This window comes from Falco peregrinus, chromosome 4 (assembly GCF_023634155.1).
Source record: "Falco peregrinus isolate bFalPer1 chromosome 4, bFalPer1.pri, whole genome shotgun sequence".
In the NCBI taxonomy this organism is placed as follows: domain Eukaryota; kingdom Metazoa; phylum Chordata; class Aves; order Falconiformes; family Falconidae; genus Falco; species Falco peregrinus.
This window is the reverse complement of record NC_073724.1, coordinates 28,080,614-28,094,626: the sequence shown is the minus strand read 5'-3', so window position 1 is coordinate 28,094,626 and position 14,013 is coordinate 28,080,614. Positions and strand designations below refer to the sequence as shown.

General features: G+C 44.3%; 1 protein-coding gene across 2 annotated transcripts in view; it reads left to right on the top strand.

Annotated features, from left to right (window-relative positions):
* The window catches only part of GPM6B (glycoprotein M6B), a 111,897-nt gene that overhangs the window by 55,138 nt on the left and 42,746 nt on the right, over nt 1-14,013 (top strand). Inside the window, exon 1 of one of the 2 annotated variants that reach the window (XM_027785330.2) lies at nt 6,371-6,389. The exons of the other annotated variant lie outside the window; for it this stretch is intronic. Within the exon in view, the coding sequence (XP_027641131.1) occupies nt 6,386-6,389 (4 nt within the window). The 5' untranslated portion in view covers nt 6,371-6,385. Of the gene's footprint in view, nt 1-6,370; nt 6,390-14,013 lie in introns of those variants that run through there. 2 annotated transcript variants of the gene reach the window in all.

The window sequence follows — 14,013 nt, the reverse complement described above, 5'->3', positions numbered from 1 at the left end:
GGCTATAATAATCTGGAAGCTTTGTGATCTGGAATAAGTCTGTCAGGAACTGGAGTGAGGCCATCAGGTTTTTTTCAGATAGCTGCTGAACAGCTGTCAGACAGTAGCTGCCAGTTAACATAAAGAATGTGTCCTACGTTGCCAAAATGTCTAAGTGGTTTTGGCAGTGGAAGGAAGTATGGGCTTGCTTCATAGTCTTTTCACCACAGGAATGGATGATGCACATTATAATCTGTTCTAGCAGAGCATTTGTTTGGGCATCAGAGGAAATGAAAGAATACAGAACAAAAATCCACATCAGTGCCCTGTGGAGAAGAAAGGGCAAGAGTAGGCCTAGGAGGCTTCAACATGCAGTGAAGTTCCACTCTTTAGGAGACTTCTGGAAGTAACTTAATAAATCATGTAATATTTTCTGTTGACAGTTCTGACTTGTTTGAAGCTGTATGCATTGCTGCTTGAGAGTAGCTTCTGCTGGACTCATCAAGGTTAGAGATGGGAGATTCGTCCACTTTTCTGTTCCTGTCGGCCCAAGCCTTTTTTTTCTTTGCCTAGACTGTGCCAGTTTGGGGCTAATGCCCTTTCACAGCTGTCGGAGCTGAATGTCATAGTCCTTTACAACCCAATGGATGCTGACCTCTTGCTGATTTAGGTGTCCCCTTTTTGCAAAATCAACCTCCTAGGCGCTCTGCTCCTCTCTTGGCAGGTGCACGTGGTTTGAGATGCAACATGTAGACCACGTAGAAGTTGAGAAGAGAACTGAAATCCTAATCTTTAATTTTCTTCGCTATTCTGGAGTACTATTTAAGCATATGTCCTGTTTGTTTTGGGAGTACCAGACTATTGTCTAGCTTAGCAAATCTCTTATGTGGTACGTATTGGCTGCAATTAAATGTCAATAAGAAAGTTATCTTCTGAAATTGCAGCCAGTCTTGTCACCCTGCCTTGTGACACCCTGACCTACTAGAGCACTTTATTGCCAGGTGTTGGGATGGTTCAGTGATTTGCCTCCAGCTTATTAGGGCAGACTTGAGATCTCCAGGTGCCAAATCTTTCTCTAGAACCTCCAACGTGAGTATCAGCCATGTTCAGTGATTCTTCATTACCAGCTTGTTGTCATCACTCAGTTTGTAGACATCTTGATACAGTCTGTGGACATAAAAATAAACAATAATAAGGAATCCTAGATTGTGTGTAAACCACTCAGTGCTGCCTTATTGCTGCTTGAAGGTACCTCACCTGGAGAGAGAATTGGATGGTAAGTGATTCCCAACTTCAGAAGCTGATAGTGAAGAATTATATGAAAATAGCCAAGTAATTCCTCATCAATTGGAAATCAGCAATTGAGAAAGGATGAATATACTACATAAGCACAGCATTAGTCATGTCCATAGATGTTTAAAATGTAACTTTTCTGCTAGCACTGAGAATCTGCTGAAAGTCAGTCTTTAAAAATAATCCATTGCAATGAAACGCAACAAATAGTTTCATCTCATGATAATCATGTAGTTGTGTGTAATTCATGACTACTTTGGTTCTGTGAAAGACTTGCACCTCTAGCAAAACAATTCAGTAAAGCTGACAGTTCACATGAAAGAGGGGTTCAATGCACTTTCAAGTAAGTTTATTTGCTGAGCTAAAAATAAGCATATGCAAACATGACAGGGTTCAAGGGAAAACCAGTGAACCAGCTAGCTTTTAAGGGAAAGATCTTACTGCCCGTCTCTTTCCCCAGAAAAGCACCTTTAGCCATCACTGTGTTTTGAAGTGCCATTATAGTTGGGATCTTTTTGTTCTGTACCTGATGTCTAATTAAGAGGTACTAAGAGAAGTTTAAAAATAGATACTCAGGAATAGTTCAGTACTATCAAAGAAGAGTAATTGATTTGGATGCTATCCCTCAAATAAATGCCTTTTTTTGTTGTTGCTGTTGAATTCTCACTCCTTTCTGTAAAATACCTGCTTTGCTTTGCTGAAAACTCCCCACATTTCACATGGAAGGTCCTCTCCCTCACTTAATTCCAGGCTGTGCCTGTAGGCCACGTCTATCTCCTTATAAACTGGCAGTTTGCACCTCATCTGATCTTAAGAAATTCTCCGAATTTGCTGTGCTTTTCTGCGAATGGTGCTATATTGCAAACTTTCACATGGCGCTAGGAGGGACGAAGGAAGAGAGTGCAACTTAAAGTCCTCCTTCACATGTGGGTCAGTCAGGAAACCTCATCGAGGTTCTCATGTGCTTTGGTTACTTCTGAGTAGCAGCCCAGTCTGGGGCTGAATGTGCATTATGCTGTTTAGTGCTGCTGTGTGAGAAAAAGAAACAGTGAAACAAAATAGCAAACTTTTACCACCTTTTACCAAAAACTTACTTTGCATACCAACTTTTCTGAGGCTTCAGCCTTGATTAATCCTTTTTCTGATTATTCACTTGAAAACAAGTAAACTTCAACAATTCACCACGTCCACTTCGGTATATAGAGGGATGAGGTTTGTCTACGTATGGAATGATTACTTCCATGGGCTTTCCTTGAGTTTGGTGACTAGCTGTGTGAGCCTGGCAGCATGAGTGAATTGGTGGCATCATAATGACTTGCTGGGCTGTGATGGAGAGTATCTTAGGTGTCACATGCTGGAGGGAGAGAGGGGAGTGCCCGTCTTCTGCTTGTAGTGAGATCTAGAGAAAATGGGAAGAAACCCACTAGCAAGTTTGAGTGTGTTTACGCTTCTATACCTGCATTTTTAAAAAAGAAAAATTTTTCCAGTCACAGGCAAAGGAATTAACTCTTCCTCATCAGATGAGGCAGTTCACAAAGAGAGGAAGTTTCTACAACACACAGGCATTCCTGCCAGAGGACAGATTTTTGTGTCGGATACATGAACAGGCTGAAATTATATCTAATTAATGACTGTATAAGCTGGCCTTGTGCTAGAAGGCCATATGTTCACTTGTATAGACACGGTGAGGACAGGCAAACAGCATCTGCAGTGATTACAGGATCTGCCTCAGAGCTGCTTACTCACCACCAAGCACTTGATGAAGAAGGCAGTGTTGGTGCCAGCCACCTGAAGTAGCACCAACACTCACTGATACGTGAACAGATATAGCAATATGTGAATATACATGGCCCATTACTGCCCACAGCATTTTGTCACTATGAGAGGGGGTCCTCAGCCTGTTGACAGGTTGGAGGCATCTCATCTGTAAAAGGGCTGGATTGCTGTATGAGTGCTTGGATACTCAGAGCAGCCTGTGTATGCAGCACTAGCGTGGCAGACAGTGTACAAGCAGGGTTTTCTCTTTAAAGAGAGAAAGGAAGCAGGTGTGAGTGAAAAGGACCTCACCTATGTGGAGTTACAGCTTGGAGCTTTTCTCCAGCCCATGTTAGCAAAGTGTCTTTCATCATCAGGTCCACAAACCCTGAAGATGTGTGCCCAGAGCTAGCAGGAATGTGTATGTGTGTGTACCTCTTTTAAGGAGGGAAGGGAAGGGAAGGTGTGTTTTAAAGGTGGGCAAAGAGTAGCTCAGTATGAAATCCCTTTTGGAAATCTGTCTCAGCCTTTGAAAAAGTACTGAGAGTGCTTTTTGGTTGTTTTTGTTTTCTGCTTGAGGACTTTGATATCAACAGTAGTTCATGGAGCAGCTGGGAGACTTTGGGAAGGACCAAAACAAAGAAAATAGTTTTGCTGTGATCCATTTCAGAAAAATGAATGGTGATGATTTACGCATGGTTTCAGTGGGGAGATGAGGCCTTGGATTGCTTAGGCAGAGTCTGGAAAACTTTTTTTGAGCTAGAGGGAAGAAGGCATGTCTCCATCCTTGAGGTGTTTCGTATTTGTCCTCTGGAATGAAGGATAGGTCAAATGGGCTAATTTCGGAAAACTACAAGTCCTGGTGTTTTTGCTCCCCTGGCATTTTTGCTATTTCACATAGTCCTGTCTTTCTAATACCATTTTTGCTCTGACTCTTACTCTGCTACAGTCAAAATTCTGGGTGGATGGCTTCCAGCACTCTTCTACACATGAGGAAGAAAAGTTAGCCAAGGAAGGAGGCAGAGAAGGGGCATTGTTCAGCTTTGTGGTCACGTGTATCCTCACTGTCTCCAAACAGGAACACTTAAATCGTTGAAAAGTGGGGTTTTACATTAAAAGATGGGAAAGTTTGTAGTAACTTGCAGTGATCTGGAACCACTTCTACATCCACCTGAACTCCATCAATGGGCAAGTGGGATTTTCTGATCAATTGCAGAAGAAATTGGAGAGGTTTTGGTTGTCTCAGTATCTCTGTGGGTTTAGCCCTTAATTATCCTTTTGTGTCATTCTGCTGAAGCGCGTTAATCACTCCAGAGTACTTTAGCTTCTTTCAATATATTGAATTCCACTCGGATGCTTTTAAAAGTGTTTGCACAGCATATGCCTTTCTTAGGAGTATGGGAAATATCCACAGTCTGAAACAAAAGTGCAGTGTTCCAAACTTGACATCCATATTGTTATCCCATAAATTAGTACGTTCAGTGCTGTTACGTAAGTTTATCTCATGTCAGAATAATAAAAGCTGAGTATGCTAAAAGGCTGATAAGCCTGCCCTGAAGAATTAGGCAGTTCAAATACTTCTGCCTTAAAATAACACCCGTTGTTTTACCAACTGGTGCTGGTAGGATAGTATGTCTTGAAAACTGGTATGAAGTGTATAAAAAAGAAAAAGAAAAAAAAAGGGGGGGGGGGGGGAGTAGGGTTGTTTTGTTCAGGCAGTTCAGGTCTGAGCCTCGGCAGCCTTGAATTTAGTATTGTCACTGAGACACTCATACAAAAAAGCCTACAAGAAAGCACAGCTGTTCTGTAGTTCTGGATATTAAAAATGGACAAAGTGACTTTTCTGTAATACTGCCACAGCCTCAAGAACCGAATGCAAAAAACCAAGTATTCTTTCTGTTGGCAGGTGGGAAGGTCAATCTCTTAAAATGCAAAATAAGAAATAATAAAATAGATGGTTGTGGAGATTATGAGTGTAGCCTGCAACAAAGGCGAAGGGACAAGCACCCCACAGCTGCCAGCAAAAATCACTTCTTGGCAGTGTGTGTGCATAAACTAACAGCACACTTCCAGCAGCCCTTAAATAAATGGCAGCGGGGAGAGGGGAAGTTCATCCCTGATACCACAGTTCTGCACAATGATCCCCTTTCTGGGTACCGGGGTCACAGCTGCTGTCTGGAGATTATGTACAGAAGCACTCTTCTTCTTGGGGGGAGTGAGGTTTCCTGGAGGATTAAGTACAGGCTGAAAGCAGGAGGGGGGTTATTCAGGAGGGAGACAAAGAAAGCGAGCCCACGGTTTGACAGGCAACAGGGGAGGAAGACCATGAGTGAGAAAGCAACTGCCGGTAGTTGCTGCTTGGATGGGAAGTCTCCAGTTTGGGTTTCTGAAGTAGTCTAGTGGTGGGGTGAAACCCGCTGTGGGTTTGGCACGTCCTGTCCTCCTGCAGGACTTGAAGGGCTGCTTTCCTACTCGTGTGGGAGGTGGATGCAGTCTAACAGAGCTCTGCCACCTCCTGCATCTGAACTGAAGTAATTTCTTTGCTCACCATCTCAAGTACTCTTTAGTCATTCAGAAATAGTGATCAATGTGGTGATCTGAATTCCCATGTACACTCCCCGTCTGCTCAGAAAGCGATGCTTTTTGCGTTTTCCTCTGTCACCGTACCTTCTGAGCCTGCTGCTTACCCTGCTTCCCTCTTCCTTCTCAGCTTCATTTTTCTTTTTTTCCCCTCTCTCTTCTCTCTCTTACCCTGCTGTTTCACCTCATGGGTGCACACATTTCCAGGAAAGTACCCAGAAACATACTTCTACCCACGTATCATGTGCCAGCACCTCTTGTTTTGTGTAGGAAGGTCTTCTATATTTGAAACCAGGGCCATCTGCCTCGTTCCTAAAGAAACCCCATAATGTTTCTTGCGGTTTCCCGCAAGGGCAATGGCCACAGTTCTTCTGTATAATTTCAAAAGGAAAATGCAACCTAACCTGTAATAATATTTGAAACTTCTCTCCTGTTTATCAATTACTTCTAAAGTTGAGTCTCATTTCACTTACTGGATCAAATTTCCCACAGATCCCATATGCTGGCTACTTCTTTTTAGTGGCTGCAGAATCCACTAGTGCTTTTTATGATCTGAAACAAATGAGTACTGCACATAATGTAGGAAAGGGGAGGTGGAGGCAGAGGAGGCTGACAATGCATGCATTCAGATGATGTGAAAATGCAAGTGGGAAAAATATGACTGTGTCAGTAGAGCTTGTCAGAGGGGGGTTTAGGCATATCATATATTAGCAGATCATAGCTATTTTGAAGTCAAAAGAATGAAACTTAAAAGGAGCAGAATTCCAGAAGGACACTAATGAGTAAGTATTGGGTACCAGTGTTTAATTGTAATGTCATAGTTGCTAGTTATTGTTCCTGCTGCATTTCCTAACTGCAGTATGAGTTTTAACCACCTCACTATTAAAACTGCATTTCCTTTTGCATCTGACTCTGTAAAATCCTTTCTAAAAAGGAGCATTGTTGAATAAATTGGTAAGATAAAATACTGCTGGTGCAGGTGAAAATAGTTCATGCTTCTGATGTTGCACTTCAGCACAAACATAAATAGTAAATGATACGAAAGCCATTGAGAGGAGAAGCTTGCTAGAAGATAGATATGTAACCTGTGCTGCTCACTTCAGTCTCTGGTTGACAGCTTTCCTTAGAGCAAAATGCTGAAGAGCCCTCCCTTGCCAAGGAGGAACTGAAGCAACTTTGATACTTTTTGAGTCGCAAGTCCTTAATGCAAAGAGTACTGATGAGGCCCACATCTGATGAATTGGATTAGAATCTAATTAGCATGAAGAATTTAGGAGACTCTTACAAAGTTTCAAAAATAATACATGAAAGAAAGAAATAGCTTAGCTAAAAATTCAGAGGAGTATTACAGAAATGTTCCTTAGGGATAACTTGAAAGTAGCTTTCCTGCTCCTGAAAAATGTAGTACAGATGAATGGTAACCTATTTCATTTCTTAACGTTTTCTGTTCAGATAATTTGGTATGTTTAAAGATATCTGTTGTATCTAATTGACCCCTGTAGTTTAGAGTCCATCTGGAAATCTAGGCGCATACTGTGGAAGATCAATAAAGTGATTTTAGTGTTTGCAAAAGCAAATTTTCTGGCCTAGTTTTTTATGCATTAAAGAAGGATAATACACCTGTCCTACATTTGTGAAGTATCTCAGCAAACACAAAAAGACAGTCTATTTGGTTATGTACTTTGTTTTCCAACACTGTGTTGTAATAGCATGTTTCCAAGGAAAAACATACTTTCCCCTCTAATTTCATTCACTTACATGCACATCAGCTATTCTGTATAGCAAAGAAAGGCTACATGCAGGCTGAAATGTGGTCCACAGGAGAGGTGGAGGCAGAAACTCCTCCTAAAATGCTTACTGTAGAGAAATAGAGATTCTTTACCCATATCGCTAAATTTAGGGTTTGCACCAGCATTGTGAAGCAAAAGCTTTTTGAAAAGAAAATGACAAGTTGTGTAGTAGAAATTACAAATATTTAAAGATGGAAATAGCTGGGTTTATGTCTTCCCTCTCTGTTGCAGTTCTGAATATCTATTTGCTCAGCTTTAGGTGTGAAATTTCTTTTTTCCGTGGGATTGCACAGGGCTTATTTGCACAGTGTATTCATAACAGTGCTTCAACTTGTAGGGGTGGAAAGTGGGACCCTCTCTGTGTTGTTAGTATTTTGTGTCCTGGGTAAAAAAATCTCCAACAGTAGTTATCAGGATGGACCAACATGTCTAATACTACATCAGATCATAGAATCATAGAATGATTTGGGTTGGAAAGGACCTTTAACACCATCTAGTCCCAACCTCTCTGCCATGGACAGGGACACCTTCTACTAGACCAGGCTGCTCAAAGCCCCATCCAGCCTGACCTTGAGCACTTCCAGGGATGGGGCATCTACAACTTCTCTGGGCAACCATTTCCACTGCCTGACCACCCTCACAGTAAAGAATTTCTTCCTAATAACCGATCTAAATCTACCCTCTTTTATTTTAAAGCCATTCCCCCTTGTCCTGTCACTACATGCCCTTGTAAAGATGATTAAAAATTGTGGGAGAACTACATTTGACTTCTGTAGGGTATCTTATATGTTTGATTGCTACTTTGTGGATTAATTGGGATTTATTTTGTATGAAGCTCTGAACCCTTTGTCTTTGAAATATTTAGAAGAGAGAGGAAATTTTGTCAACATCCGTGGTGATTTTATATTGCAGGTATAGCATAGATACAAAGGACGGAGGAGTATGGCTTTTGGGGAGAGAAGGGTTTGTATGTTTTCAAGCATGCAGGCATTTAGGTGTTTCTGGAGTTGTTGCACTTCAGAGGTACATCTATATGAGGAAGCCTCTCTGTAGCAGGACACAGGATATTCATCCCCAGTTTGGGATCAGCTCATGCAGCGTGCCTGGGACCATCGAGGATCTCTGTGGGAGACCTCAGTGCTGTGAATGATGGGCTCCATCCAGGCACCATGTTCCAACTAGGGTATGGAGCAGGATGAAATGGGGGGAAGCATTTACTTCTCCTCTCACCCTGCTCTGTGCCTACTTGCATTGCTGTCCTGATCTTGGTCATGGTGTGCCCGGCAGCCCAGGTCCAATATTTGGTATTCCCAGCTCTCCCCAACCTTGACTTGAAAGGAGTCTCCTACTTTACAGGACCCTGTTCCTCTGTCCCAGGGCAGCCTTGAGAGCCCAGGATGCTTTTTTTCTTTAACATCTGTGTGTATGTCTAAATTAGTGCTGGGGCTCTTGCATTTAGAGCAGAAGTGTTAGACTAGCAGGTTTCTACCATATTCTGAGAAGACCAAAAGTCTCTGCCTTGATACCTTCAGCCAGATTCCCCAAGTCATGGCACTGTTTAGAAAGTAGTAAAAATAGTAATGATCCAGGAAGCTGATTTTGCTAGACTGAGTTAAAAGTACAGGAAAGGAGACACGAGGGACTTGTCCCACTTCATAGTAAATCAATTTCTGCTTGAGTGCCAGTAGTTTGGGGGTTTGTTTTTTCAATTAATACAGAAGGCCAGAAACTATTTCTGCCTGTGGGAGCAGGCATAGTATGTCCTGAACAATTTGTGTGGCTTTCTCTTCTTACTGAAAGCTGAGGCATGAAGATACTTCTGTGTTGTTCACTTGCACAGAAGAAAATAACAGTAGGTGGGATACTGGAAAGGTTAACAGCACTTACTCAGTGTGGAGGTGAGAAGGTAGTTTTGTTTCAGCAAGATAGTGACTCATCATGCCGAAAGGAATGGAATGAGGATTGTTTATTTTAGCTTAGATATTGTACATACCTGCTGAGGTCTAAGAAAAAGCAAGTGAACCTTTGGTGGGAATGCTGTCAGGGTCAGTACCCTCTAGTGATCTGAGTTGTTAGAGCCCGACATCACTTGAGTATACAGAGCGGTCTTTCTGGGGCTTTTTGAAAGGAAGAGTGGTGCCATTGTTGGTAGGGTGCTGCCCTGTGCCAGAACACCACAGCGGATGGCAGCATGTGCTCTGTATTCATCATTGGTCTGAATCCTGTGAATCTGAAGAAAAACTTGAATTTGAGATTATTTCCTGGATTGGTAAAGTAATGTGGTCACATCCCTTCTGGGGCGTTGGCAACATGAAAGGCGCTGCTTTACCCTGCTCTGACTTCATTCACTTCCTTTCCTCACGCCCCAGCCATCCTGAAGAGAAATTCCGCAGGTGAGATGTAGTATCTCCTAATCAGTGGAGGGCTTCTTTTCTTCGTCTGAATTTGAAGTTATGAGACTATCTTACCTGAAGTTTCTATTAATAGATCCCATCCCCAAGAAGCCTAAAATCTCATTGCTGAGTTTACTGGGTGTTTTTAGTGGACATCAAAGCCTCTCTGTCACTCCCCCTCCTAAGTTAGATAGGGGAGAGAAGATACAATTAAAAGCTCGGGGGATAAGGACAGGAAGATCACTCAGCAGTTACTGTCACAGGCAAAACAGACTCGACTTGGGGGAAAACGATAATTTATTACCAGTCACATCACAGTAGGATAATGAGAAATAAACCCAAATCTTAGCAACACCTGCTCCCCACCCCCGGCCCATCCCTTACTTGTTTCCGGGCTTAATTTTACATCTGAATTTGCTACCTCCTCCTGCCCAGCTGTGCAAGGGAACGGGGAATGGCGGTTGCGGTCAGTTCATCACATGCTGTCTCTGTCACTCCCTCCTTCTCAGGGGAGGGCTGCTTACACTGCCCCTGCTCTGGCCTGGGGTCCCTCCCATGGGAGACAGTCCTCCACAAACTGCTCCAACGTGAGTCCTTCCCACGGGCTGCAGTTCTTCACAAACTGCTCCAGTGTGTGTCCCTTCCATGGGGTGCAGTCCCTCAGGAGCAGGCTGCTCCAGTGTGGGTCCCCCATGGGGTCACAAGTCCTGCCAGCAAACCTGCCCCAGCCTGTGCTCCTCTCTCCATGGGGCCGCAGGTCCTGCCAGGAGCCTGCTCCAGTGCGGGCTTCCCATGGGGTCCCAGCATCCTTTGGGCATTCCCCTGCTCCAGCGTGGAGTCCTCCATGGGCTGTGGGTGGGTATCTGCTCCACCATGGACCTCCATGGGCTGAGGGGCACAGCCTGACTCACTAGGGTATGCCACGGGCTGCAGGGGAATCTCTGCTCCAGCGCCTGGAGCCCCTCCTGCCGCCTTCTGCACTGACCTGGGTGTCTGCAGAGTTGTTGCTCTCACATAGACTAACTCTCCTCTCTGGCTGGAGTTGCTGTTGTGTGCAGTTTTTCCCCTTGTTAAATACACGATCTCAGAGGCGCTACCACTGTTGCTGATGGGCTCGGCCTTGGTCAGTGGCAGGTCTGTCATGGAGCCAGCTGGCATTGGATCTGTTGGATGTGGGGGAAGGTTCTAGCAGCTTTTGACAGAAGCCACCCCTGTAGCCCACCCTGATACCAAAACTTTGCCACACAAACCCAATACATTACCTTTTTGTGACTTAGAACTGCAGCGGTTCAAGTACATCCATTTGTAGTTTGAGCTGGCATCTGTTTTATTTCACTTTCTGTGCCGAGCTGTCATGGCAGTTGATTGAACAATGCTTTCAAAGGACTCATCTCAGAAAGAATGCTTACAAAGTGAAGTTCTGCTCGTCCTAGTATGAGTGAGAAAACCGATCTCCATTTTGGTCTTTAATTCCTCAGTCTCCTGCCTAGACTGCTTTATTACTGTCATCCATCTGTTAATGACCGAATGAAGGCCTCTGAAATGACGTCCTTCCTTCTTCAGCTTTGACATGAGACCTGTCTGTGGTAACGTGTGGAGGTCTTGTCCACTATTTTGGTACCAAGTTGTGAAGTGCCTCAGAGCACGGGAAAACGCGTGTCCAGCCTTTAAAGGCAGTTTACAGGTGGTGGTAGAGAAATACTGCCAGATACCGCATAGTACTCTCCAGCCAGATTTCATTAGCTCACGTGGTCAGAAAGTCACCATCCAGTCACGTGTGGTCCCAAGTACAGCAAAGACGTTGTTAAAGTGAATGTGTGGCCATTGGAGACTACGGAAAAGTTTTCCTGGGGGGAATGTTGGCTTGTTACTGGCAGAGCTGTTGCATCAGAGGAGAGTGTAAGTCATTAGCAGATGAACCCTCGGGCTGTAGGGGCTTGATGCTGCAAAGGACATTTTGGTGAGAAGGATCTGAGAACATCTGCCACAGAGAGGAATGTGTCTATGGTTAGACCTCAGTCACTGCTGTGCAGTTGCCATATGGACACCATACCACAGTGTTACCAGGAGCTCTTCAGTTCTGGTGGAAATCAGTAAGCGGAATGCCTCTCCTGCCAGGATACCACTGGGCTGGCACTGTACGGGAGGGAGCATGGTGCTGCGTGGGCTGCTTGGCACGTGGCAGGGTAAAACGGAGGGCAAAGTGCTCATGCACAACAGAGGCTGTTAGAGTATGTTGAGCATTGCTGCTAAAAAAATCAAGGAGTGGAGATGGATCCTGCTCCTCAGGAAAATGTTCTGAAACTGAACAGCAGAGTCTGAACAAAGCAGACATTTATCCTACAAGACTCCTTCGGCAGGCTGCATCCCAGGCTTTTTTTCTGAGCAGTTTTTATATCCACCTTACTTGCAGGCAGCCTGCCTGGGATCTCATTGGCATTCTGCTTTTCTGCTGTAGTCTTACATTGTTAAGGAGCGTGATTTTTGTTCTTAGCTGTGCCGCATATAGAAGATTACATAAATACCTTGGAAATCTTGGAAGGGGGAAGAAAAAGGAGGAAAAAAAACCCCACAAAACCAACAAAACCCTTCCACTGAGAAACATTTTGACCATGTAATCTTATGTCTTCCTCTCAGAGAAAATTCTCTTTAACATAGGAGGAGTCAGACATGCCTCTTTACCAAGAAAGCCACAAACTGGCTTCCTAATGGTCCAGCTGTGCTAATGAGCAATTACAGACCAACACACTGAGCTGAGGTAGATTTGTTCTCCTATCGGTGCCCAAAGATGTTTTGATAGGGGAGTGTTTTTTCCTCCTTTCTGTATTGAGCTTGTGTTATTTTCATCTTCTTCCTCCTGCCCTCCTCTCCCTGGTAAATAGCTTTCTAATTTGAAGCCATTTCAAAAAGGTTGTACTTCTGAGATTCACCTCTCAAATTAAACCAGAGGATAATCCCAGGTGGGGGGGAGCTGGTTTGTTTCTCCTGGCAGCACAGTGGTTTTAGTTTCTCATTCAAAACTGGTATTTTCAGCAGTGTGCCCCTGATACAGGGAGAAAATCAAGCTGTGGGTACAGGACCCTTTGTATTGGGTTACTGTGAATGTATTTGAGTTCCACAGTCCTTGATCACAGGGTCCATGCAAGTCCTGGGGACAGCCAGGCAAGGTCTCTGGGGTGGTGGACCCCAAGCCTGCGGTTCAGTGGAAACGCTGCATGGACACCATGTTGCTCTTTGCCACATCAAAAGAGCGGCCTTTTTTTTTTTCTTTTAAAGTCTGAAATATACTGAATAATATAATTTACTAAAAAGATTTTCTCAGTCGTGTTTCCCTCTTTTCAGAAAGAGTGAAAATTTGTTAAATATGCTTGCAGCTCAGGAGGGAGAAAGGGAGAATAAAACTTCAGACAGCGCTGCTAAAAACAGCCCGGGCTGCTTTTGTTTGGACTTTGAAAATGCAGCAGCTTAATGCCTCCATTGTACACAGGGGGAAATATGCTAATTCGAAGCACATTTCCCATCAGAAGCCCTTTCAGTCCTGTCATCATTGAGATATGAAGGATGATAAAAGCGGGGAGAAGGGGGAGGCCCGTATTTGGGAGTGTGGCTGCTGGTTATTGTGTGCGGGGAGCGGGGCTGAATAGGGCTGACAAGCCCGGTCACCCGTGAAGCCCCGTGGCCCTGGGGCCGCGTGGGTTCCCATGGGTGCTGGCTGCCCCTGGCCCCACCAGGACCCCCCACCACCGCCACCAGGGCAGGGGTTCTTGGGGCCGCTCCCCATGTCAGCCACCCCACTGCCAGCCAGGACAGGAGCAGAGGGGCTGCCGTCACCCACCCTGCAGCCCTATAACCCAGTATTTCTTTCTGGGTAACGCAGGCAGCTACTTTCAGTTCACTTTAAGCGCAGTGTATGCTGAAATAACTGATTGTTCCTGACAAGGCCTCCATCGCTTTCTCTCCAAGTTGCTGATGTTCGCAGGGCAGTGGTGCGCACAGGCTGCACAGTGATGAGCACCCTCAGTTAAAGAGGCATCTTCAACTCAGGAAGTGGGTGCTGCTGCAGTTGGGGTGGGTTTTTTCTTCACAGTTACAAAATGGAAGGGAATCTGTTAAATGTTACTGCTCATTTATGTGATTATGTTTTAGGTTGAAATAAATACATCCATCACTGTTTGGTATGTATTAAAAAATTGTAAGTGCTACTCTTGAAATACTGCATGATA